The sequence below is a fragment of the Leuresthes tenuis genome, unplaced genomic scaffold (assembly GCF_036924035.1).
Source record: "Leuresthes tenuis unplaced genomic scaffold, fLeuTen1.0.hap1 SCAF_10, whole genome shotgun sequence".
NCBI lineage: Eukaryota > Metazoa > Chordata > Actinopteri > Atheriniformes > Atherinopsidae > Leuresthes > Leuresthes tenuis.
In genome coordinates, this window is record NW_027325364.1 from 28,250,460 (window position 1) to 28,275,562 (window position 25,103).

Here is a 25,103-nt window from a genome sequence, read left to right on the forward strand (position 1 = left end):
GGAGAAATATAAATACGTTAATAATTAAATAAGTGGAAGGATGTAAATTTGCCGAAGACACCGTCATCCAACGACCCGGCTCGAAGCGCATATTTCCCGTGCTTACAGGCCACAAAAGGGGGCTGGTGGAGGAGGATAAAACTGCTGCTTATGGTGGGCGATGATGGTGCCAGTCGGGGTCTGATGCTGCCCTGCACGCACCGCTGATACACAGGGACTATTGGGCTGCTGCTAGTGGTGGTTGTGGTGAGGATTAACCAGGAGGCTGGAGGAAGGAAGATAGGGAGGAGGGGTTGGCAGCGACGAGCATCATCCGGAGAGGACGGTTTGTCAGGAAGGCGTTACAGTAAGAAATTATTCTGCAATAAACTGAAAAACCCACGTTTAAGACTTGGAATAGTGCTTTGCTGTTGGATGCTTTCGCCCATTTAGTCTATAGACTACAACTGTGTGAAGACACTGGCCCTCAGGCAAGAAAGTCAGTTCATGATTGTTCCAGAAACGCATGCAGATCCAACAGAACTGAGTGGGAATCGGCCACTTCCAGTTGTTATGCAATCAAATCAGTTGGAGTTCCTTGGAAAGTAGGACCATATTGGACGCCTAGTAGTCGAGGTTGGACTCAGCGGATAGAAGATGTCGGGGCAGACACTGACGGACCGCATCGCCGCGGCTCAGTACAGCCTGACGGGATCCGAGGTGTCCCGGGCGGTGTGTAAAGCCACTACACATGAACAAACAGCCCCAAAGAAAAAGCACCTGGAATGTAAGTCTGTCTATCTATCTATCTATCTATCTATCTATCTATCTATCTATCTATCTATCTATCTATCTATCTATCTATCTATCTATCTATCTATCTATCTATCTATCTATCTATCTATCTATCTATCTATCTATCTATCTATCTATCTATCTATCTATCTATCTATCTATCTATCTATCTATCTATCTATCTATCTAATCTATCTATCTATCTATCCTTATCATGAACAACTAGGCCATGCACCAAAGTCATCACGGTCTCCCCCCACACCCCCTTCTATACCACCACTGTGTGTCAATGTGCCTCACTGGTTTCATACAGGAGTATATGCTCATATTCACACATGCATACACACACACACACTTACTCAAGCCAGTGCTCCTTGAATCCACTGCAACTAATTTAATGTAAGGCGTCAAACAAACAGAACTCATTACCTAATTACAGTGGAGCTTCTTTTCCCGTTTGTGCCATAGAGTCAGAGGAATGCCACAAAGCCTTAAACCAGATACTTACTGTAAGTCGTGCTGTGTGGAGACTGTCACCCCTCCATGTGGCTCCGGTGCTTGGGAATGCATAATTTAAAAAGGTTAAATGTTGTGTTGTACAAGTAAAAACACAGCTGATTTTGCCTTGCCTGATAAGAGAGACATATAAGAGGTATTTGCTACGTGTCACATATTTCTTGTGGTGCAGTTTGTTGATTTATTGATTTGTCCAAACAAGAGAGTGAAAAGATGGAGGAGTGCCACTTCACCTTCAAAGGCTCAAAAGAAAGCAGGGGTGCAAATTTTGTGGAAAGGGTTCAATGGGGCTTTATTTCCTGTTGGGGCACAATGTCTTATTACAGTCACTATTCATGCTCAGCATTCAAGTTGAGTGAAATGTGAAAATGCACAAAGTATTAGACAGTTGACATAATAAAAGGAGTGCCCGGGTATGTGAACCTCCTCAGGCTTCCTCAGTATTTGGATGCTAGAAGGAACTTCTTTCAGATGCACACGAATGCAGCATGTCTCAAAACTGCACTGCATTTGAAATTGAAATTGAAATTTAGAACTTAGCATACTCCAGTTGTATTGCTTAATTTGACTGACTTTGATTTACCTTTAAGGATATTTAACAATAAATATGTGGAGATTAGGCCAAAAACTGTTACTGAAAACATTTAAAAGCTCAATGGAACTTACATTTAACGTGATAACCAAGATCTTTTTTGGATTATTTTTTCTTTATTCTGACAGGGACAAAAAAAAAAAGAAAAAGGTGGGAGAGAATGTCTTTGGAAATAACACTACCTGCTCTAGCTTATTTGGTAGGATAGTACAAAAAGGCTCGTAATGATGCTATATATTCAGTACGCAAAATAGGCTTTTATGTAGTGAACATATTTGAAAAATAACAAAGATAGTTGTCCTCAGACATTAAACCATTTGCTCTACATTCTATTTCCAACAGCTAATGCCATTGTGGAATCAGTTATTGGAAGTTTGTAGGGCGCTAACCTCACAGGTGCCATAGCCTCGTGTTCATTATTCAGCTAAGCTTGGTCATACTCTTCCAGTTTGTCGTCCAAATATGGCTCCAAAATCACATTAGCCAAGGCATAAAAATGGCAGTTCACACAGCAATGTGTGACGTCACGGAGGCTCAGTGGTTGTTAAGTCATTTCTTATATACAGCCCGTGATAGAATGAAGTTTGTTGCATAAAAGAGAAAAATTCTCCCATATCTTCATAGTGGCGGGTTGTGTTTTTGATTAAAGACGTACATTAGCTGCTATGCTAACACCCATGTCGTTTGCTTAGTTCACAGCACTTTTAAGCTAGCGTTTTCTACTAGTTTAGTCATGGATATCTTCAACTGAATTTAGAGAACGTTTAATTTAAACGTTTTAGTTCTCAATTTTGGTTTGAGAATTGGTTGATTTGTGCTCTGAACTTCCAAGAACTTTTTCAAGGAGTTAACGGACTTTCCCTCGACATTGCATAAGTGGGGTAATTACAACAATGTAATGTGATGTTAAAGAGGCAGCGGCCATTTCAAATATTTTTGTCTGACCAGATTGCTGTGGCATCCCATATCTACATCAAAAGAAGGCTAAAAGGGTGTGAAGTTACCAGGGGAAAATGAATTTATAGCTGGGAACAGAGAAGAAGACATTGATTAAGGGAGATGTGTTTAACTTAGAGGTCATCCCAGACAAGTCATTCAGGTCTGTGTAATTTTCTGAGCAACAGCTCAGCACAGATGACCCAGTTACACCAAGATGGTTGTGTCACATGAGTAGAGCTATTGTGTTCTTGTACATTCCTGTTTTGCCTGTGTGAAGTCTGAAGAAGTGGCAGCAAGTCAACTCAAAAACAGCGGGAGAAATCAGTCCAATGGTTTTGTTGTGTCCAGACTAGAATATGTAGTGTTAAATCACAGGTGAGTGGTAGAAAATCACAGCACAACAAATCCTATATCCTAATCATCTGTCTGAAATCAACGTGCTTGACCACTATTGAGTCATTACACCCTGTATACCAGGGGCCATGGTGGTGTGGTGATTAGTAGTGTTGCCTTTGAACAAGAGGTTTCCTGGTTCAGATCCCAGCTGGAATCTTACTGTGTGAAGTGCTTTCTCTCTCTGGGTACTCCAGCTTCCTAGCAATGTTCAAAAACATGGATGTTAAGTTATTTGGTGATTGTTTGCCTCTGTGATGGACAGGCAACCTGTCCAAAGTGTACCCCTTCTCTTGCCCAGTGGCTTGTTTGGGATAAACTAAAGACCTAGATTAGATTAGGCTGGTTTACAAAATGGATGGATGGATGGATACCCAGTATACACCATGATTCTTGTAGTTTGCACACTTACATTGCTGGCCCCTGAATGTATTAAAAATTATGATCTTATTTGGATTATGCTGTATTAAGATGCTCAAAAAATGACTGATTGTTTCCTTATGAGATTTTTATTTCACTCCAGAGGTTGACATTTTGTCTTCCTAACATAAAAGCTCCTCCTAGGTCTGCCTGAAACGTGACCGATCGATTGAGATGACTATAAGATAGCTTTTAGTGTGTTCCACCGATTGTTGGAGACATCCATTAGATGCTGTTGTTGGCCTGTCTGTTATCAGAGCGATTACATGCAGGACATATCGTAATGAACCTTTATTTGACCCCAGTCTATCGCTCAAACATTTCCTTCCAAAAGAAAAACACGTTGAATGGTTTTCTCTGTTTAAAAGATCTCCCTGCTGACAGCCTGATGTGTGTCAGTCTGGTTCAAGTAACACCCAGTAACAGTAACAGTCAGCCAAGTCATGCTGCAGTTCTAAAGTCTCAGACAGATAGACCAAAGAAAATGCAAAAAAATCCCAAGGCAGCATTTATTCTGGCAGGAGAATATCAGCAGACATGCGTCTTGGATAATATGTCCTGAAGTCAACCTTGATCATTCTATACCCTAAAACTTACCATTATCTGTCACTGCAAGCAGTTGTTTTGTGTCTTGCCAATAATTTTCAGACTAATGTGTTATTTATTCTAAAGACCTGAAGGATGACTGCATTGCAGACTGGACATGTTCAAAACTCTTAGAGCTTTGGCTGTAGCAGACTGTCGAACAACCTGCGTGCTCCGAATATCAGTTCCGAATATGTTAAACTTGCACTGCTGTAAGCACCTTTGCATTTGTGTGGGCATGCGTGTACATTCACAAAAAGATGCCTGTATGCCTCAGCTATCATCTTTAGACTTAGCCCGTGTGAATGTGAGCGTTTTTGTGGAGAAACAGGAACAGGATGCTGCAAGGGAGGAGATGCAGCTGTGAGTCGAGTGCCTGAATTGGCGTCACGGTCACTACTCAGAACAAAGGGAACGCATTTCAGGGAACATTTCAAATCATTATTATCCATTAATGTTGGACAGAAGTACATGTGTTATGTGGAAAGAGAGTCAGACTGTTTTGTTAGAAATATTGAAATTTTAAAGATATACCGGTAGCTGAGTCGAGAAATATCTCCATATTTCATACTATTAATTCATCATGGGTGCATTCAAGATACTGCAGTGATTCTGTCCGTCTGAACTGACTGGACTTTGTGGCTATCACAACATCAGGCAAATGCATCAACTGTCATTCACTTTTTGTACCTTACTTCTCTACGACTGCAGGACAATGATGCTGGACCGTGTCATGTTCCTGGTTTGGTTGGAATGACAACTTTTTCCTAGTGTTTAGAAATGCAGAGCGTCTGCAGGCCAGAGGGAAACGACTAGAATACCGGTGAGACAGGAATTGAATGTCGGCCAAATGAAGATATCTCACTTTCCAACAACAAGCACCACCACTCCTTCTGCTCCTAATAGTCTCCATCTTTATCTGATGCTACTCCTGTTGCCCGAACATCTTAATCCTCCTGCAGTTAGGAGTATCAGGAAATGACTTGGTTTGAAGGTTATGTTTTAGAAAATCGTTGCCACGGCATCATGTCCCCCACTCTCTCCTCTTCACATCCACGCAATATTTAAACTTGCTGCACATTACTCACGATAACCACTTCACCGATGAAGGGTTGCGGCTCAGATTCTGCCTGTATTTTCTGAAATAATTATCACCATCTCCACTGCTACTCTGAATCTAGTCACTCCAATTAACAGTTTATTTTAACACAGAGATGTGATTTTGCTCTGCTTAGGGCTAAAGCAGGATATCTTACCTGCTGTGTGTGTGTATGTGTGTGTTGGTGAGGGGGAGCAAGCAGGACGGCGAGTTATGAGAAACATAAACAACATGCTGAGTCCTCTTTGGCTGCAAGGGTGTTATCACGACATGAGTCACCATGAATGTGTTACCACATTTGAGAGACAGACTGATGATGGTCTTATTGGGGCTATTCAGACCTGGTGCAAACATACTTCCTGAGTGATCTGATCACAAGCAGACAGCACTGATTACAGGTGTGAATGCACTGAGAATGGATTAAAGATGCGTACAGATTTGATGACTCAGGCCACATTCATAGGTTGTCCAGGACAGAGCCCTGTGGGGGACAGTTTTCTTAATGCCGCTCCTACTCTCTCCTGCGGGATTTCTGAGCATTGCCATTTGCTCCCATGATGCAGGTTCTGCAAAACCCGAACCTAATCTAAATGCAGCACTTCCTCTGTGAATCATCTTACAAATACACTGATATTTTATAGGAACAAAATGCTTAAAGTTATGAAGAAAGGCACAGAACAACAGGAATTTCCATCTTTTTCACCTGGCATTGCACTGGAAAGCCACAATTAGAAAGCAATAGAAATTACAGCAATCAAAGAAATGGGATGTACAACATAAACCGGCACTCAAACAACTCATAACTTCATACTTACTCGCTTTGATTAGTGGACATTATCATGACAAAAAGAAAAAAAACGTGAAAAGGTTTTTAGCATGTAACACACTCCAATCAAGAAGGTGGCAGTAATACATAAATAAGCTGTTTGCTGACCACTATTAGAGACGAAGAAGAAAAGGTTAACTTTTTTGTAGATTGACATGCTGATTGGCCAGTTTTACAGATGTTACTGGGCAGATTTTTTTTCTGTAGCTGAGATAGAGCATGAATATATGTTTTTTTTATCTGTTTTACATGATGCTTTTACATGATAGCTACTTTCATTGGCTTAAGAAGCGCAGAGAGAGTGAATACCTTTAAAATTGTCAAATTACTTGTGTATTTCTGGGGTCTGTAGAAACCCTTGAAAACATCAAGCTTGTAGCATCTTTTGCCAAAGAAAATATAAACTCTTTTTGTCTTCGATAACCATCCGTGGACATAGGATTTTAATACACAATACGTTTAGCTATCAAATGGAAAATGGCTTCATCAGAATGGAAATAGGCTGTTGTCTTTTCGAGCTTGGACAAGATATTCAAATGGAAGTGCAGTTTCTTTTTTATTTTTCTTCATGGCTGGAGAATAGAAGTGAAACTGGTACAAATGAACATGCTTTGTAGCACCTCTGCTTGTTGAGTCATGAATACGAGGGTGGATCCTCTCTGAAATTGCTAGCCGCTGCTTCACAGTTAGCATTCTGTGACTTATAATCTCTGTCTTAAAAGGTGTCCATTTGACCTTTATTTTACCTATATATATGACAGCTTGTTGCTGTCGGAGGACATTAAATTGAAAAGAATTATCCAGATTAAATAGGGCTATCCCAAAAGAGGACATCGTGGAGGGACACTCTACTCTTTGGCAGACTCTTTGGTTTCCTTTGCTGTTTATTTGGAATCATTGTCCTGTCGAATCACTAAATGTCATCCAGCGAGGTTGGTTATTTTAGCTGAATGGGAGCACAGACTGCTCCTGTATACCTTTCACATTCCTCCTGTTGCATCTGTCTGCTGTGAAGTCATGAATAAACCAGTGTGCCAGTTCAGCAGGCAAATATGCATGTCCAAGCTTTGAGTCAAACACGGTTAAGGTCATAAGCTTTTCCTCACACTCTCTCCTCTTCATCATTTAGAGAGAGTAACTTTTAGAATTAAGTTCTCATGCAGTACGACAGGGGTTTCTCTTAAGCGTGCAAACCATTTTCCGGCTCATTTACAATGTCATAGTTTTGACCTTTGATATTTTTTTGGCTGATTGTTGCTACTTGATGAGCCGTGTCATTATCTTCTTCCTCCTCTGCCACATGTGAGCTCTCATGTTTTGTGTATGGACTAACCGAAAACTAATTCCGAACTGATGTGCTGTACAAATTTCTGATGTGTGCTTGGTCTGGACTGTGGTGGCCTTTTTCTTCATCCTGACTCCCGCACCCCATCTTTACTCCCACTCTGCTCCTCTTTCTTTCTCTCTCCTGTATACTCACAGAATACACAGTCTTCCTAAAGGACAGTTGCAGTGAACATTAAAGGAAGTTGTTGAGAGAGCTCAGCATGTGCTGCAGCCCTGCACTTATGGCAGTTATCTTTGAAAGCCTCAGAATGTCTCTCTAGTGTCAAACAGTGTGGGAGGCAGACTGTCCTACCATCAGTGTGTGTCCAGATTAATGAGCTGAGTCAACGACGGTTCACTAGGCTGATATTACACCATTATCTCCAGTACTCTTAAACTTTTAAATCCGAGCAGATGATTCAGATAGTTCAAATGTTCCTCCCTCTCGCTGCCTCTCAGCCCTTTGCCTGATTTTCCTTATATGTTGTAATGCCCTTAAGCATGCTACTCTGAGGCTAAAAACATTAACATGCTAGTCCAGCTGTGTATTCTGGGCAGGGTGCAGGTAAACAGACCTTTGTCTTGGTATGCAGGTAAATAACAGCCTTTCCAGAGGCTCAAACATTTAAGGGGCACACCTGGACCCTGGCAGCATATCAGTAATGCAGCGAGGCGAGCGTTTCCCACGGTGGCATTTCTCTGTCTGACTGCTGAGTTTTGCCTCAGCACATAACATAATAAAAATAGTATATCTGTATGATACTCAAGAGAAATTTTAGTGTCTGATTTCCAACATTTTTCATGTGTGAACCCGACTGTACAGCTCCCAGAATTTATGTTTTCAAATTTCCTCAATACCTTTTTATTTTTTCCTGGTGGAAGATGACAAATCCAAATATTTAATGCACAAAAGATTATTTATCAAGTTCTACTGCCACTCCAACAGAAGTTGTTGGGTTAGACTGACAGTTTTCACCAAAGCCATTAAGCACGGTTCATTAAGGTAACTCCTAAATGTAAACCTCTTACTCTGCTTCTGGAAAAGACATGCTTTGACAAACAAGGTTGTGGTTCATTTTGCACAACTCATCAATATGTTGTCTGATACATATACACAAAAACAACTTTGTACCTTTGTGCCACTAATAGTTTGAAGAATTATTCTGAAGCCCATATTCACATATGATTGGCCAACTTAAGTAAGCCTACTATGCACCAGCCACTGCCTGGGAGCTAATTTGCCTGTTTCCACTAGTCAAAACTCTGTGACAAGCTGACAGCTGACCGCCTAACACACAAGTTGGGAAAATACCTTGAAAACCAATAATCAAGAGCAGTCAGAAGTCTGAGCTTCTTCCTCACAGGTATTACTTTTACATATGTTTGCCACTTTTGTCGAAGCCTTGGCCATGGTTAATTTGAACATTTTACCATTATGACCCATTATGGCCCTTTTACAGTAGGTAATGCTATTAGAGCTAATCTTTATGCTAGGCACGGCGCAGCATTTTAAGAACCTGAATGCAACAACAGTTGCAGTAGTTGTTTTCTCATTTTTTCATTAGGTACGGTATGAAACTCCAACAACACAAAATGATGAGCTGCAGCAGTCTCTCCCAAATCAGCAGTTCCAAAGTCATTCACAGGTGTAGACTATTATTATTACATTATTTCTTTGATGAACTCTGGTGATTATGATATTTCTGTTGCATAAAACCAGTCGAAAATGAGGGGTTACCACACCAAACAATGGTTTCACCGTAGAAATAACTTGCGTGGTATATGTAGTAGCAGTAACTTTAAGTTCATTGTTATAAAAATGGTGAAGAACAGTTCTTGGCAGCTCTCTTAGCGGTTATCATCAATTCATAGTGTGAACTCATTCAGATAGATCAGTAAACATCTAAAACAGGCAAATAGATCAACAGACTATCAGTTATGTGCATGTTGTCTGAGCAGGTAGTGTCCAAAAGCTATTTTGAAGTCTGTCTGTGCATGTTTTGATTGCTCCGTATCTGGATGGAAGAAGGGTAAACAGTTGTCCAGGTGGCATCCTTCACGATACAGCTGGCTTCTCTTTAAAGTCGGCCAGCATATATCTCATTTGGGGGGAGGTATGTGGCTCCAATCACCCTTTCCGCTGTCCTCACCACACACTAAGATCTTCCTGTCCTGATTCTATAAGATTATGGGTTCTTCAGTACCGATGAGGAGACACAGTTGAGACCCTTATTGGAGCGTTCCCTTGAGCGCCCGAACTGAACATGTTAAAATCCTAACAGTTATAAAAGGTTGAAAAGGGAGTCACATAGTTTTTGGATATAGTATAGAGTTTCTTGTTGACTTGTTTGCTTTCTCGCTCCCTCACTGAATAACACAGCCTAAACTTGTGACTTACTTCTTTTCCCTAAATGCTCGTATCCTGCCTAGAATAGCTGGTACACGTTAGCCATGCGCTGGCTTTGTTCCTGTCAACCTGTCAACAGAATGGCTCAGAATCCTATTATATCCTAACAATACAGCAACGGAGAATTTCTGAGAGGTTGTGTGTGATGACAGGGGGATGCCTGATAACGTTCCAGCAGATGGGAGTGGATCATTTTTCTCTGACACATTATCAAAGCTGAAAATGGTTTAATGAATAAAAGGAAACCGCATGAATGTGTGATTTTACTACAGATGTACACAGCACAGGACCAAACAGTCCACATGAAGCCAGCACAGTCCTGATATCTGTGCCCAGCAGCAGCAGCAGCAGCAGCAGCAGCAGCATCTATGGGATGCCAGCTTATTCTTACGATGTCACTTCTAGTCTCCACAGTGTCTGCATCCCATTGGCTCCCTTTTTGCTTGGCTGCCGCGCCACAATGATGCTGTTTTACGCTTGGGCACGGTGCATTCTGGGTACTTTTTTCTCTCTCCCTGTATGTTGCTTTAGGGTGAGAGGAGCTAAAAATAAACAGCATGCATTAGTGGTCCATTCATGTGTAGTTCAACACTGCATCAGCAATGCAACGTGCCTCCGTATTTTGTACACACGGGGAAGACGTACTAATAAATGATAAGACTGTCTGTCATAATTGACAATGCAAGTCATTCAGTCAAACATGGATTAAATGAAGGTCACAGAAATGCACAGCACGGAGGCGACATGATGTTTAATGAGCAGTATTCATCTGAATTCAGTGCTGGATTCAGAGGGCTGGTATGACTCACATACATCTGGCTTTGGCAACATGACCCGTTCAGTTTGCTGCTGTCAAGATGATTTCAAAGGAATTTTACTGCATCCTGCAAATCCAAGAGCCTGTTGCCTTGGAAACCCCCTTGGCTTGTCCCCAGTGGTGTCTGTTCATTTGTAAAAAGAAAGTTGATCTATAAAAAACAGGAAAAGGATACTGTGTGTGTCTGTGTTGTGTAGCGGGCCTCCATACCTTCTTCTATGTGTTCTGCGGCGCATTCGTGCTCGGCTTGTTTTACTCACACACAGTGGCTTTGATATCACTTACAGCTATTGATGCGTTACAGGCTGCAAGTTGAAACTGGAGTTGTGCTGAGTGTTGTGGGGTGTGGCAGGCCTGGAGGGCTATCCTGATGTGGTGTTCAGTGGCAGTTATCTGACACCGTGTGGGTCAGCAGGACACAGCAGAGTGGGAGAAGCTCTCAGTCTACATACAGTACTGTGCAAAAGGTCCCTCATTTCTTCATAAATTGCTAGGAAAATGGCAAATATGTGCAGCAATTTATTAAAACGTGCAAACTTAAATGGAAATACAGCAAGTCTAACCAGCTTGAAAGTCAGTATTTGGTATGACCACAGCCCGAACCCTCTTAGACAAGCTTTCTTGTCGAGTAGTCTTCAGTAATAGTCCTTAAAGCTTCTTCAAGGACATTCCAGAGCTCTCCTTTGGTTGTTGGCTGCTCTTTTATTGTGTTCTCTAACAAGATGATCCCACACTGCTTTAGTAATGTTTAGGTCAGGGCTCTGGGGAGGCGAGTTCATGACTGGAAGTGTTGAATCGTGCGTTTCTCTATGGAGGTATGCTTTTACCGCATGACTGTTTGTGCTCTTTGTCATGCTGAAAAATTAGGCCCATAGCCATCAGAAGATTTTGCATGTGGAATCAAAAGCTGACAGAACTTTTCTGTTCATAATTCCGTCAAATTCAACAACGTAGACACTCACTGCTGTATTTCTCTTGGGCTCCGCCATGCATATTGACAATGATTTGAACCAAAAATTTCAAATTTGGATTCATGACTCCATGAGGTGCGTTGCCACAGATTTTCAGACCAGTTTTTGAATAATTTGCCATGGCTCAGCCTTTTCTCCCCGTTTCCCTCCCTTAAGAATGGCCTCTTGATGGCCTCCCTTGCATAGGGACCATTTCTGATAAAGCTTGGGCCAATAGTAGATGGACTGAGGGGTTAAATGTATCTCTCAGGTCTTGAGTCAGGTCTTTTTTGGACATTTTTTCTTCCCCCCATTTCTTAAGAACATCCCTTTCAGATACTGGTCATCTGCTATAGATAGTTGTTTAGGCCTGACACTTCTTCTTTTCCCCTCTCAGCTTTTAACAAGCACACACGGCGGTGAACATGAACATGTCACATCTGTGACAAACTGCAGGTGCTGCAGTCATAAGACATAGAAAGAAAACTGATGAATACATATGAGTGTGTGTATGTTTATACTAAGATAATAAATGTGCACAAGAGTGTGGAGTCTATTATGACCTTCATGCTATGAATAACCTTGTGTAACAGCTAAAAACTCCTCAGGCTTTTACTGAAGGACACATGTGACAGTGGGACCGCAGCATGGGAGACTGTTAGCCTCCTGTCAAGCTGCAACATAAATGTCACATAGTCACATCGTCCACATTATATCAACCATATAGAGCCCCTTAGCTGTTAGCAGTTTTGCTCCATCTGCATGAGAGCTACGTTACAGCCTGATGGCAACTGAGATAGGCTCCAGCAGATACTATAGCTACTGTAGCTTGTTACACAGAACCATATGGGAAGCCTTCATGGGAAACTGTGTGGAAAAGGGTAGGCACTTACAGAGATACTGAACAGAAGATGAGATAAACTACCGATGTTTATTTTTGTCACATCTAAAACCCGATGTTGGCAGATTCTCACTGATCTGCCACTAACACGTAGCTTGGAATGCAGACTTTGAGTCCAGCTCCACTGCATAGTAACCTGCTTTGCAAATGCTCAAGCAAAACAAATTTGTATTATTCTATTACGTTATGATTTGTTTGTTTGGATTTTTATTTTTCTCATTATCATATTTTTTCCTACAAAGCAGTTTCCTACAGCCGCAGCAGGTAAAAGCAGATGTCATTTTGTGTGTGTGCTCATGCTGTTGGGTATAAAGAATAAGGTCTGGCCCGGGGACTGCAATTTTTTGACCAAGAATCTCGATTATGAGCAAGGCTCGGCCTGTTATTAAGATGCCTGTGTCAGGCTGCACTGTAGAGCCACATTATTGTAGCACTGCATCAAGCATTCAGTCAGGCAGCTGATTCCTTCTGCAGAATTCTGACGTAAATGTGATTTGGAACCAAACGTGCAAATACAGGGTAATTGTTAGTCAGCGTGACTATCTGTGTGTGCTAGCACTCCACCTTGCCCGCACTACGCCTCCTGTGTCTCTCCTTCTTACTCATACTCGTGCATACAAATAATTAAGAGGGAAGGTGGGGAGGAGACGGTGAGTCAGGGGTTCCTGCTGAAGTGTTGCTCAGCATCTCAATCAGAGCACTCCCTCCATTTTTCCCTCTTGCTGCCTGATTAGGATTGTGTCCTATTGCATGTTTAAATAGCTCCAAAGCCTTCATCTTGCACATTTTCAAACAAACTGATCTTTCTTTGTTTAGCACATTCACTGAGGTGTGAGTTCATGAAAGATTCATCACGCTCAGTTTTGTCAGCTCTTGAAAAAATGATGCTGCAGCTGCGGTACCTCATTCCTCACCTCCTTTGCAACCAAAGATAGAAAAGCATTGTGTTCAGATGTATTCACATCCTTTGTTTTTCACTTAGGTCCGGTCTTGTGCTTTCACTCTCTTTCAGAAGTTACGGAATAGAATCATTTGAATCCTCCTGTGTGTGATCTAGGTTTGGCACGATCTCAGTACACACATCAACAAACAGCTGTTGTGAAAGGCTTCAGTCTGCTAAATAAAGGGCACCAGCTAGCAAGCCAGATGAGCAAGGTGCTGTCCGGTCAGAGACATGGTTCTGTAGAAATACAGATTAGGCTTGAATTATGAATAGATATACAGAAAACTCTGGATATCCATCAGAGCATTTATTCTGTTCTTAGAAAATTTAAAGAATATGGCACCATAACACACCAGCCTGCCTAGGAAGGGCAGACCACCAAAAGTCACAGAGCAGGCTAGAGGCGGATTAATCACAGATGTACCAAAGAGGTCAAAGGTGAGAGAGATGGGCTTTGTGGCTGTAAAAAAGCCACTGCCTTTACAGAAAAAAATGAAAATGTTTTGAGCTCACCAAGCCTATGGATGGAATTACTCCAGTGAGATGAGACAAACGTTTTTTTTCCTTATGCATGCCTATTTTTTTCTTCTTCTTCTCTTTTTTGGGTCCTATTTCTTAATTGTTGCACAACTTGGATTGTTTTACACCTTCATTTTGGTTGTCGTGTCGTACTGACCCTGAAAAAATTAATCAGACTTAGTCGTGTGGCAACAAAATAGGAGAGATGCCAAAAGGGTGAAAACTTGCCTTATGCTCACGAGGCACCTATTTATGGAGAAGGAGTAGCTTTGACTTTTGCCTCTCTGACCCTCGTAAAGGGAAATACAAAGAGAAATGGGCAGAGAGTGAGACGGACAGACAGACAGAAAGAGACAGACAGATGAAAAGCGTAGGATGATGCAGTCTGCTGACTCATCAGCCTTGTAGGGATGATCCTTTTACATGCTGTGTGTGTGTGTGTGAGAGCATGTCCATGTTTGTCTATGTGTGCGTGCCAGCTGTCTTACTATTGAAGAGGAAATGCACAGCCATTATTACTGAATGATGAAAGCATGACAGAGGAAGCAGAAGAGCCAGCAGGCTTGCAGCTTGACTGTCAAAGGAAAAGTAAATGCATTTGTGCAACATTCATGTTTCTACACCGATACTTCACAGGTTTACAGGTTTTCTTTCAATGGTAAAACAAACCATATTTGCCAGAAAATGGAATGAATCAGTAAGTTAGAGAAAGTCCTGAAAATGTGTTAACTGGTCCTCACTGGGATGTCACTCAGAGACAGATGGAGTCTTTGTGGCTGCTTGAAAATACTAAAATTTTGTTCCAAACATCATCACCTGAAGCTCCGTTGCTTCATGTCTACTAGGCTAAAGGTTCTGATATTGTGAAGGATGCTTTATGGACCTCCCGAGATCACTGAGTCCCGGTGAACAGTTTCATGGTTCATAGTTGATGTTAGCATTCTGAAGAAAAATGTAAGCAAATATTCTGTAAAACTGGACTCTGTCTGTTGTAGCTCTCTTCCCGTTTTAAAACTGTTTTAAAACCGTTCTAAAAACTAAACAAAAGCTCTGCTGATGGTATGGAATTGAACAGATTGCTGCTCTGATAAAGGGATTAGCTGTGAATGTTGAGTATATGGACGTGTTCGCTGTGGGATGTAAACGGTAGATGATGGCTAAACAACTGCATGTCAAAATGCATCTAGGTTATATTATTGTGACACAAGAATCCTTGGATACATAACCTTCCAAAAAGCTTCAAAATACACCCCCCCCATTCACTTTTTATATGAATTAAGCCAACAAGAGTTTAGTTCCTAAACCTTTTAGCTCATTACTGCAGGTTATTATTATTCTTCTTGTTATTTGCCAGACTGTTCCACGTGTTACATGAACTGTGTGTGAGGGGATTTATTCCATAACAAGCCCGGGAGGAAAGTTCAATAGATGCCTCTCTTCTGCCTCTCCTGTGCTGGCAGTAAATGTGCACACGAGGATGTGACATGTTTAATGAATCTCAGGACTCAACAGAAGTCGTTGAGCGCCCGCCCTGTTTCGCTGAATTAACGCTTTAGAATTGACGGCGGTCGTGTTTTCTCTCGCTCTCCGTCCGTCACTCTGCACATGCGTCCGTTTACGTAGCTCCTCACGCCCCGAGGTTTGTCGTGGAGGACGGCTCTCCTGATTTCTTTCTCTGAAGCTTGTAAAGAAGATATTTTATGGCCTTATTTCACAGGTTGACACAATTTCCTGAGATATCATGGAAAGCTCTGTGACATGCTTTAGCCAAAATACCTCAGAAATACACTAAAACACATTTCTCCCACTATAAATATACACCAGTATTCACACTGACCTGTTTCCTGCCACTCAATGTACCCCCCCCACCTCTCCTCTGCATGGTCTGCCTCTCTTGACATCAATAGTTCTCAATGACCTATGAACAGATGGTACTGTTTCCTCTTTTGGGCACAATCTCTTTAAGAGTCATGTATTAAACAGGTTGTTAAAACAAAGCATTACAGAATAACGGCCATCGGGCAGGTTTACACTCCAGTCAAAACGCACACGGTATTTCCTCTGTCATATATCCACCTCATAAACCCGGGCTTCACTCTCAGTCCATTTTACTGTCTTGTTTAAGCTTTTTACAGACTAATCTTAAGAACTGTTTCTTATATGGGGTCGTTTCCTTTTCCAATTACCAACTTCCAACTGGGAAAAACATAAAAACAGCTTTTGAAAGGGACATATCTTAGTTGGGATATAAAGAATTAGACATAGACAGTGTTGACCCATATTATCTCATTTTTATCTTAAGTGAATTATGTCACTGCTGATAGGAGTTTGCAATCAATAGCACAGGAAAAAGCAAAAGAGTTGTGACTTCTCACCTCCAGGGTACAGTGAATGCAGTGTGATTTGAACATGATGGATGACACATTTGACAAAGATATCCGCAGCATTTTAAAAACTATGTGACATTTAATGTTATCTCTGAGATGCTAATAAGCCAACAAGTATAGCTGACATATTATCACTCGATCACCCGTGTGGTACCAGCTGTGGTACCAGCTGTCCGATGGAAACGGAGAAACATGAACACGGAGTCTGATCCACAAGCTCAGTATTTTCTGTCTTCGTAGCTCTGTTTTGGTTTCCTCCACATTGTGGAGCAAATGTGTGACCCTTGAGCTGGTTAATGATGCACTGTGTTCATCAGCCATGAGACTTTCTTGCCCGTTGATTGGAACTGATGGAGCGTCTCCTTGAAAAGCGCTGCTTGTTTGTGGAAACTGTTGGGATCAATAAAACTAAAACAAGACACCAAAATGCTCCGTAGAGTCAGGTGTACTGTGGGTGTGTCACTGTGAAGAAAACCCACATTACGCTTTAGTATTGATCCATATTGGTGCTACTTTAAATTGGATGCCTGTGATTAGAATTTTGGCTCAGATCAGAATGATACAGTTGTGTTTACATACATTTCTGACTTACAGCAAAGCATATTAATGCCTGAAAATATAGACATAACTGTACGGGCAGCTTAGTTTGATATTACTGACCTTGTGAACAAGTATTTTAGAGGATCAGTGTGTTCCTTTGACGCATTGACTGTCATCCTCAGTGCTTAGGGGCTCGTTCTCATTTCAGTCGCCTACTGTGTCTCACTGCTGTGGAATATTCCACTCTTTCGTATGCCTGCCTGTGCTGGTATAAGTGCCTGGCTGCGGAAACAAAGCAAAGCAGTAGCCAGAGTGACTCACACACCAGGCAGAAGCTGCATAATGTGAAGCGCTCATTTCAACACGCTTCAGAATAACGGAAAACTGGCTACAAAGAAAACTGTGCAACTCACCGAATGGATCTTTGACTGCAAAAAGCAAATGTCATGATAGTAATCAGTTGATGAGGCACGAAAAAAGTAGTTACGATATCCTGCTGTAGTAAAAGCCTTTTAATAATTTGGGAAGCGCTGTTCACATCGTGAAATTTAAAACAGAAGAGTGACCGAGAACTGTTGCAAAGTCTGCATTAGGTGTTATCACATTCATTCGAGCACAGTGCTGTTTGTTATTTCTCACCCATCTGTCTTCTGCCATCTCCCTAGCAGCTGATTGCATTGACATAACCTGAAATGAGAGCTTTCAGCACAGTCTGTACCTGTGTTGCGTAGCTCCCCCTGCTAATATCCATCACTCACCTCCTGTTCCTCCTCTCCTCTGTGCTTCTCAGACCTGATCCAGGCCACCCAGGAAAGTGAGCGCACTCCTATCAGATAAAATATAGTTTTAATTGAACTAATGTAGCTCTCAATTGTACTGCAGAGTTTCCATGACAGCCTGTGGCACGAGATTTTTTTTTTCCATTACGATTTTTGATTTGTGGGTCACTGACGAATATAAGCGATTGCCAGGTTGAGAAAACCAATTTTCCATGTTGGATTTGAATCATTCAAAGACTAACTGTGACCTGCTGTGGAAACTCTACAGCTAAGACTGTCTTTGATTAAAGATGTCAGTATGGATGACTTGCATCAAAAGCATGCTGATTAAATGCAAGCTTTTCAGCTCGCAGTGGAGCTAGTGGCATAAATAAGATGCACACGATGGTAAATTAATTACTATACTGTTGCTTAGAAAACTTTGATTGTGCAATATTTGACAATGGTCCAGTGTAACGTTTTTCTCGGGTCCATTCATGTTTAAAAATTCAAATGTCAGCCCCAGTTTTCAATAAGAAGGGTCGAACAAAGTGGAAAATCCACTCATTTACTGTTTTTGATGAGAGTTGGCTAAGAAGATCATACTGCTACCAAGTCTGTATGATGTCAAGCTAGATGGTTAGCTTAGCTTTCCGAAAGCAAAGATAAAGGGTTCCTTTTCAACTTCATTGCTGGAACTAAAGTAGTAGACTAAGGTACCCAAACTTGGTGTCACTTATTTTTATAACCTGAAATGAGAGCTTTCAGCACAGTCTGTACCTGTGTTGCGTAGCTCCCCCTGCTAATATCCATCACTCACCTCCTGTTCCTTCTCTCCTCTGTGCTTCTCAGACCTAATCCAGGCCACCCAGGAAACCAACGTGAACGTTCCCCAGATGGCTGACACACTGATAGAGAGGGCCGGCAATGCCAGCTGGGTGGTGGTCTTCAAAGCCCTGATCACCACACACCACCTCATGGTGCATGGCAACGAGGTGAGACCATAAGTTTTTCTTTTTCAGCTGTGTCTGTGACCAGGACCTAAATACACAAATAGATACACAAAAACTTGCACAATAGCATCCTGGTCCTGTGTTGAATATGCATTTAAGTTATTAAAGTGTTAAAGTTTAAGTTTAAGTATTAAAGTTATGTTGTTTTGAGCTCCGCTCACTTAGCCATGTTCTGAAGGAACTGAAATCACTTATCGTGGTACTATTATTATGGTTAAGATAGACAACAGTTATATTTGACAGTACATGAAGAAGACCAGAAATTATGAATCGGTGGGTATTTTTTCCATACTCTTTATCCCCTCTTACTCCTGCATCAGCGATTAAAAACTGTTGTGATCAGTTATGATCCTAAACCTTGGAGATAATAGTCTTACAGTGGCCAATGGAGTCTGTAATATTGCATTTATAGCCTGTATATAAAAATCCACTGTCTACAAAGGTAAGAAACAGTTCAGTCAAATGTATGTGTTCTAATTCATAGGAGCGATGAGCTATTTACCACCATGAAATAACACGAATTCCCTGAAAGTGCAGGTGACCCAGTTTTTTAACAGAACTTAAATGCAGTATGCATAAGTATATCTTTGAGGAGCTGAAAGTGTGAAGAGTCTTCACACTCAAATGGAGTGCCATAACCTGTCCAGAGAGGACCCTTCTTCTCGCCCAGTGGCAGCCAGGATGGACTCCAGCCCTCCCGTGACCGTCCTCTTTCCCTAAGAAGGACATGAAATGAGAAGAGTTCAAGTGGCCATTTCTTTATCTGAAAGTCTTCTCTGCACTGTTGGCTGTGGAATTAGCGAGGGGACCTGCCTGGTGCTGAACTCCCGACCCAGTTGATGTTATGACAGCTGAACAAAAAAGGTGAAGATTCTGAATGGGCAACAATGGAGAGATAAACAGATGCTCCTTTATTGGCCATCAAATTGGCCAAGCTGCTGCTGATATGCTGCTGACACAAAAGCGAGGGAGAAATACTGATACAGGACTATTCAATGAGAGATCAAGGGACAATAACTGCGGCTGATAGGGAAATGACACTTCCCCTTCTCTGCCTTCCTTTTTCTATTGGTAACATCAGATTGGAAGATTTCTCTCCCAGCATGCCCCGACAGAAAGCAGAAGAGACTTAGTGACAGGAAGACAACAGCCTTAACCTTTGTAGTCGTTGCAGTAGGTGTCACAGAGAGAGGGCAAAATATGCTTGTACCACCATGAATCACAATAGGATACCCTGACACAGGGTAATAGGAGGCCCTGACACACACACACTCATATCCATAAATTTCACAAAAAAAGCTTAATATTTGGTTCCATGTCTGAGTTTTTCTTTTAAAATAACACAAAAGCTGCATGAAATCTTGGAGATCATGCAACCACTTGCATGAAATGTCAGTGGAGTAAGGACATTCTGTTTAATATTAGTATTCACACTCTCCCACTCATGAAGGCGACGTTACTGCTCCAATATTGCTCTATTCATTAATCACTTAGAGGGAAAACTCAAGTATGTAATTAAATGACATCTTTTGTATTTTTTTTATCTTCTCCACAGATTTGCCAGTGTCTTTTAGAGGGCTGAATGGCTTCATAGAAAATCCACCAACATGTTTGAATATTAGCTTAAAACCATTAAAAGAAGCAATAAAAAAGGACTAATGTAACGCTGTGTATGTGTCCTCTCCTGCAGAGATTCCTCCAGTTCCTGGCATCTAGAAACACCTTGTTCAACCTCAGCAACTTTCTGGACAAGACGGGCTCTCATGGTGTGTGGTGATACACTAAACAAGTGCAGTGCAAGGCTGCATACCTCTACCGAGGTTAAAACCCCCCAAAAACAAAACGAAACAACCTATTTATGCCCCACTGATGGTACAATACTTTCTTTGTTTGAGTAGGAGACAGCTACACAAACTCTATGAAATATATCACCTCTTTGGCAGTAAATTTGTCCTATATATCAATCCACTAGTTGACATTTTTTGTCCTTGTCTAATCTATTTCAATTCAACACATTTGAGACATAGTTTTTAAGCTGTTAAGACAACCAACTTGAATGTTGAACCCAACCTGACCGACCCCCAATTCCAGCTCCTAGTCCTCGCTCCCTTTAATTAAACCCATCTCCATGGAAATAAGCTCATCTCCCATGGTGATAAACGCCATGTTCACAGCCTGTTGTCACAGCTATTTTTCTTTTTCTGCTTGACAAGTGACTGCAGAATTTAGAAAGCTAAGCTTTGCATTTCAACCACGTTTTAAATTGGACCTTTTCCAGTAATCAAGTAAGTAAAACACAGTCAAAATGTTATTTTTTTTTTTGTACTTGATTAAATGTGAGTAATTCTGCAGTGAGTAATTGTTAAGTGCTTGTGTTTTGCCTTCGGTCTGACTGAGGCTATATTCTTGGCGTATAGGCTTAAGCACAGCTAAGCTAACTGGCTGGTGTCTAGATGACGTCTGAAAACACTCATGTTTCTTATGTGATACTATAGGCTTAATAGTAAGTTAGTTTACCATCAGTTGAGGCATGAGGAAAAGGCTTTGTAACAGCATAGCTCATCATTTTTATGTTATCAACCCACATTAAAACAGTTAGCATTTGTGCTTTTAAAAAAAAAAAACTTTGGACAAAGCTGTGCACGCTGTTTCATTTTTGAGTTTTTCTCTTTTACCACTCTTTATGCTAATCGAAGCTCACATCGCCTAGCTTAACTTCATACTTAGAACAGCTGTGTGGGCTAGATAGATACTTTTTGCTAAGTTTCTGCACCGAGGTGACGATGGGACTGTGCATGTTTATACACAGTTTCTGTGTGTGTCCTCCTCAGGCTATGACATGTCCACATTTATCAGACGCTACAGCCGCTATCTCAACGAGAAGGCCTTCGCCTACAGACAGATGTCTTTCGACTTTGGCCGAGTCAAGAAAGGGTACAGTTTCCCATTTCTCACTGATGACTTCAGCATTATTGATTTTCCATAATTTAACAAGCTTATTCCTTTAAGGAAGCCCCCCTCTTACTTACTTGAATAACACACATCCTACATGGGTCACGTTTGAACGTAGGATGGGCTCTAGCCAAGCATTGAGCGTGTTGCTTTAGAATGAGTGATGATATAAATACAGAGAGACTTATAGCTCAACAGTTCTGTTGGCTGGCAGACAGAAGATCCCTCTGACTACATAAACAGACACCAAAATAAAGACAGACTAGAGATGAGACACAGTGTTTTATATATGATCTCTGACTGTTTTTTCTTTTCTCTTTTATTTCTTCGTACCTCATCTCAGAGCTGAGGGAGTGATGAGGACCATGTCGGTAGAGAAGCTGTTGAAAGGAATGCCCATCCTTCAGGGCCAGATCGACGCACTGCTGGATTTTGAAGTGAGTGACCCCCGCTAATAGGCAACAATGTCACATTGCAAGGTTGCTGAATTTGCCGAGGGATACACGCAGAAGAGCAAAAAAATGCTAACGCTCACAACCTCTCTCTAGAATCATACTAAGTGTGTTGAAATAGATATGTGGCATGCAGTGGGAATCAAAATGATGCAACCCTGCCCTGTACATTATGAGTGAATTTCTAATGATATAGATTTTTTTTTTATCACACTGTTTTGTAACATGGCCTTTCTCAGTTGCAGAATTTTTGACAATAGACCCACAGAATTGCTGAATGTTAGTCCATTTGACTCATAGATTAGCTGTATATTTCACATATAAATGGATCAAGATAAATATTCCAAGAAGACCATTATTCCAGCAGTCTATGGTGTGGCTGTTGAGCTGCTGGAAGAACTGACTGCCTTACTTGGCTCTTTAATTCTTTTATAATGCCAGACCTTTTAAGTGATTAAGTGAGGCTTTTATTGATTCTGTTTATTCATTTTGGTCTGTGGAACTTTTTAGAAGTTGTTCGTGTAAGCTATTTATTTTCAAGATTTATGTGCCACAAAATATTATCAGTTCCATTTTTAGAAAATTTAATTAATATTTCTGTGTCCTCAGGTGCATGCACCGGAGCTGAACAATGGGGTGATAAATGCCTGCTTTCTCCTACTCTTCAAAGATCTCATCAAGTTATATGCCTGCTATAATGATGGCATTATCAACCTGCTAGGTAAGCAATCACTCTTGTTGTCCATTGGCACTCACCAGAGTTTAGCCAAACGATCACTAGCTTCTGTTTCTAGGTGAAATGCGTAAATCGTATGAGGATTGAGGCTTTTTTTTGGGGGGGGGGGTTGCTCTTTGTTGACAAAACGTGGGCTGCATTCTTTAACTGAATATTCCACAACGTTTTTGTCCAGAGAAATTTTTCCAGATGAAGAGAAGCCAGTGTAAAGATGGGCTCGAGATTTACAAGAGATTCCTGACACGAATGACTCGGGTTTCTGAGTTCTTTAAAATTGCCGAGGTAAACTGCAGAGCTTCCACTGTCACTCCACTGTTACCTTTGAACACTTGATCAGCTCTGAACTGCTATTTTCTAAGTACCTTTTTTGTTTTTTGCAGCAAGTGGGAATAGACAAAAATGACATACCTGAGCTCACTCAGGTAAGAGAGACTAAAGCTGTTCCTGAATTCAAAAAGACAATTTACAAGAGATGTCTGTTTTGTTTTGTTAGCGCAAACTAACAGAGCATGTCAGTGGTGTGTTCTAACAGTCTTGCATGTAGTTTGAATGTCACCCATCTATTTTTTTCTCCTGTTGTGTCCACTGTGGTTGCTTCCTCTTAATAACAACCAGGCACTCGAAGACACCCAACCAATGAGCTGTGGTTCTTTGGGTATTGATGGCCCCTTTGCCCGCCTTCTCTTTTCACTTCCAGAGATGCAGATTGATCATTCAGGCTGAGAGTGTGAGTAGTGAGTAGTGCACTGAGCTAGCTCTTTGGAGCAGAAAGCTTAGGAAAGGTCTACATTTTTTAGTGCACTGAATCGACACCCACTGCACAGTGAGCGCACTCCTATCAGATGAAATATAGTTTTAATTGAACTAATGTAGCTCTCAATTGTACTGCAGAGTTTCCATGACAGCCTGTGGCACGAGATTTTTTTTTTCCATTACGATTTTTGATTTGTGGGTCACTGACGACTATAAGCGATTGCCAGGTTGAGAAAACCAATTTTCCATGTTGGATTTGAATCATTCAAAGACTAACTGTGACCTGCTGTGGAAACTCTACAGCTAAGACTGTCTTTGATTAAAGATGTCAGTATGGATGACTTGCATCAAAAGCATGCTGATTAAATGCAAGCTTTTCAGCTCGCAGTGGAGCTAGTGGGATAAATAAGATGCACACGATGGCAAATTAATTACTATACTGTTGCTTAGAAAACTTTGATTGTGCAATATTTGACAATGGTCCAGTGTAACGTTTTTCTCGGGTCCATTCATGTTTAAAAATTCAAATGTCAGCCCCGGTTTTCAATAAGAAGGGTCGAACAAAGTGGAAAATCCACTCATTTACTGTTTTTGATGAGAGTTGGCTAAGAAGATCATACTGCTACCAAAAGATAAAGGGTTCCTTTTCAACTTCATTGCTGGAACTAAAGTAGTAGACTAAGGTGCCCAAACTTGGTGTCACTTATTTTTATGGTACCTGTAGCTGTGAGATAACTGTTAGCGTCATCGTATCAGATTTAAAAACAGTCACATTTTTTTTTGCTGCAGACTTGGTGCCAGTCTATTGTTTTTCATCATGTAAAAACAAGCAATTCTTTCGCCCAGGGCCAGGTTTACTAATGGTTTACTGCGTATGCAAACCCTGTTTCGGTGTTAAAAGTGCTGTCGTAATTTATTTCAGAGGCGCAGTGACAAGTTAAATTCTGGAAGATGTGGACAATCATTTTTGCACTTAGCAATGCTGTATACTCGCCTTCAAGAGCACGAAATTTAAGAAGACCCCGATAGCATATGTCCAGCGTTTGGGGCATAATTTGACCAAATATGGTTATCACACACAACAAGCCAGCTGTGGGCTGAGTTTAACTATTAGTATCTGTTATAGGTTTTACATGTGCAGCTGAATAAAAGTTATATTCCCAGATGAAAACCTGGTTAATAAATAATAAACGGACCTTAAGCAACAAACTAAAAAATAATGACAAATTGAATGCAGCCATGAAGCCAGTTTTTCACACGTTGCATATGTAATCAAGCTAATGCTTATTCTTGCATTGTTAGCCATGTTGGCCTTTTTGGAAGAGTAGGAGCAGTATTAGGTTACAGAAATCTCACCCATCATGCATAAAAAAAAACTGCACAGGGATTAAAATCCAAACTTTACTCACATTTGGCCCTTGGTTGGTGTTAGTTTATGACACTGTTTAACCTGAGGAATACATCATAAATGGTCAATAAATATCAGGTCAATGGCCCAATTAATA

General features: G+C 41.1%; 1 protein-coding gene across 1 annotated transcript in view; it reads left to right on the top strand.

The window, feature by feature from the left end:
• Positions 1-25,103, top strand: part of LOC140316826 (clathrin coat assembly protein AP180) — a 27,386-nt gene continuing 2,283 nt past the window's right edge. Inside the window, exons 1-8 of the mRNA XM_072394817.1 lie at positions 1-766; positions 18,545-18,687; positions 20,396-20,471; positions 21,537-21,639; positions 22,001-22,094; positions 22,719-22,830; positions 23,021-23,127; positions 23,226-23,267. Of these exons, the coding sequence (XP_072250918.1) occupies positions 637-766; positions 18,545-18,687; positions 20,396-20,471; positions 21,537-21,639; positions 22,001-22,094; positions 22,719-22,830; positions 23,021-23,127; positions 23,226-23,267 (807 nt within the window). The 5' untranslated portion in view covers positions 1-636. The remainder of the gene's footprint in view (positions 767-18,544; positions 18,688-20,395; positions 20,472-21,536; positions 21,640-22,000; positions 22,095-22,718; positions 22,831-23,020; positions 23,128-23,225; positions 23,268-25,103) is intronic.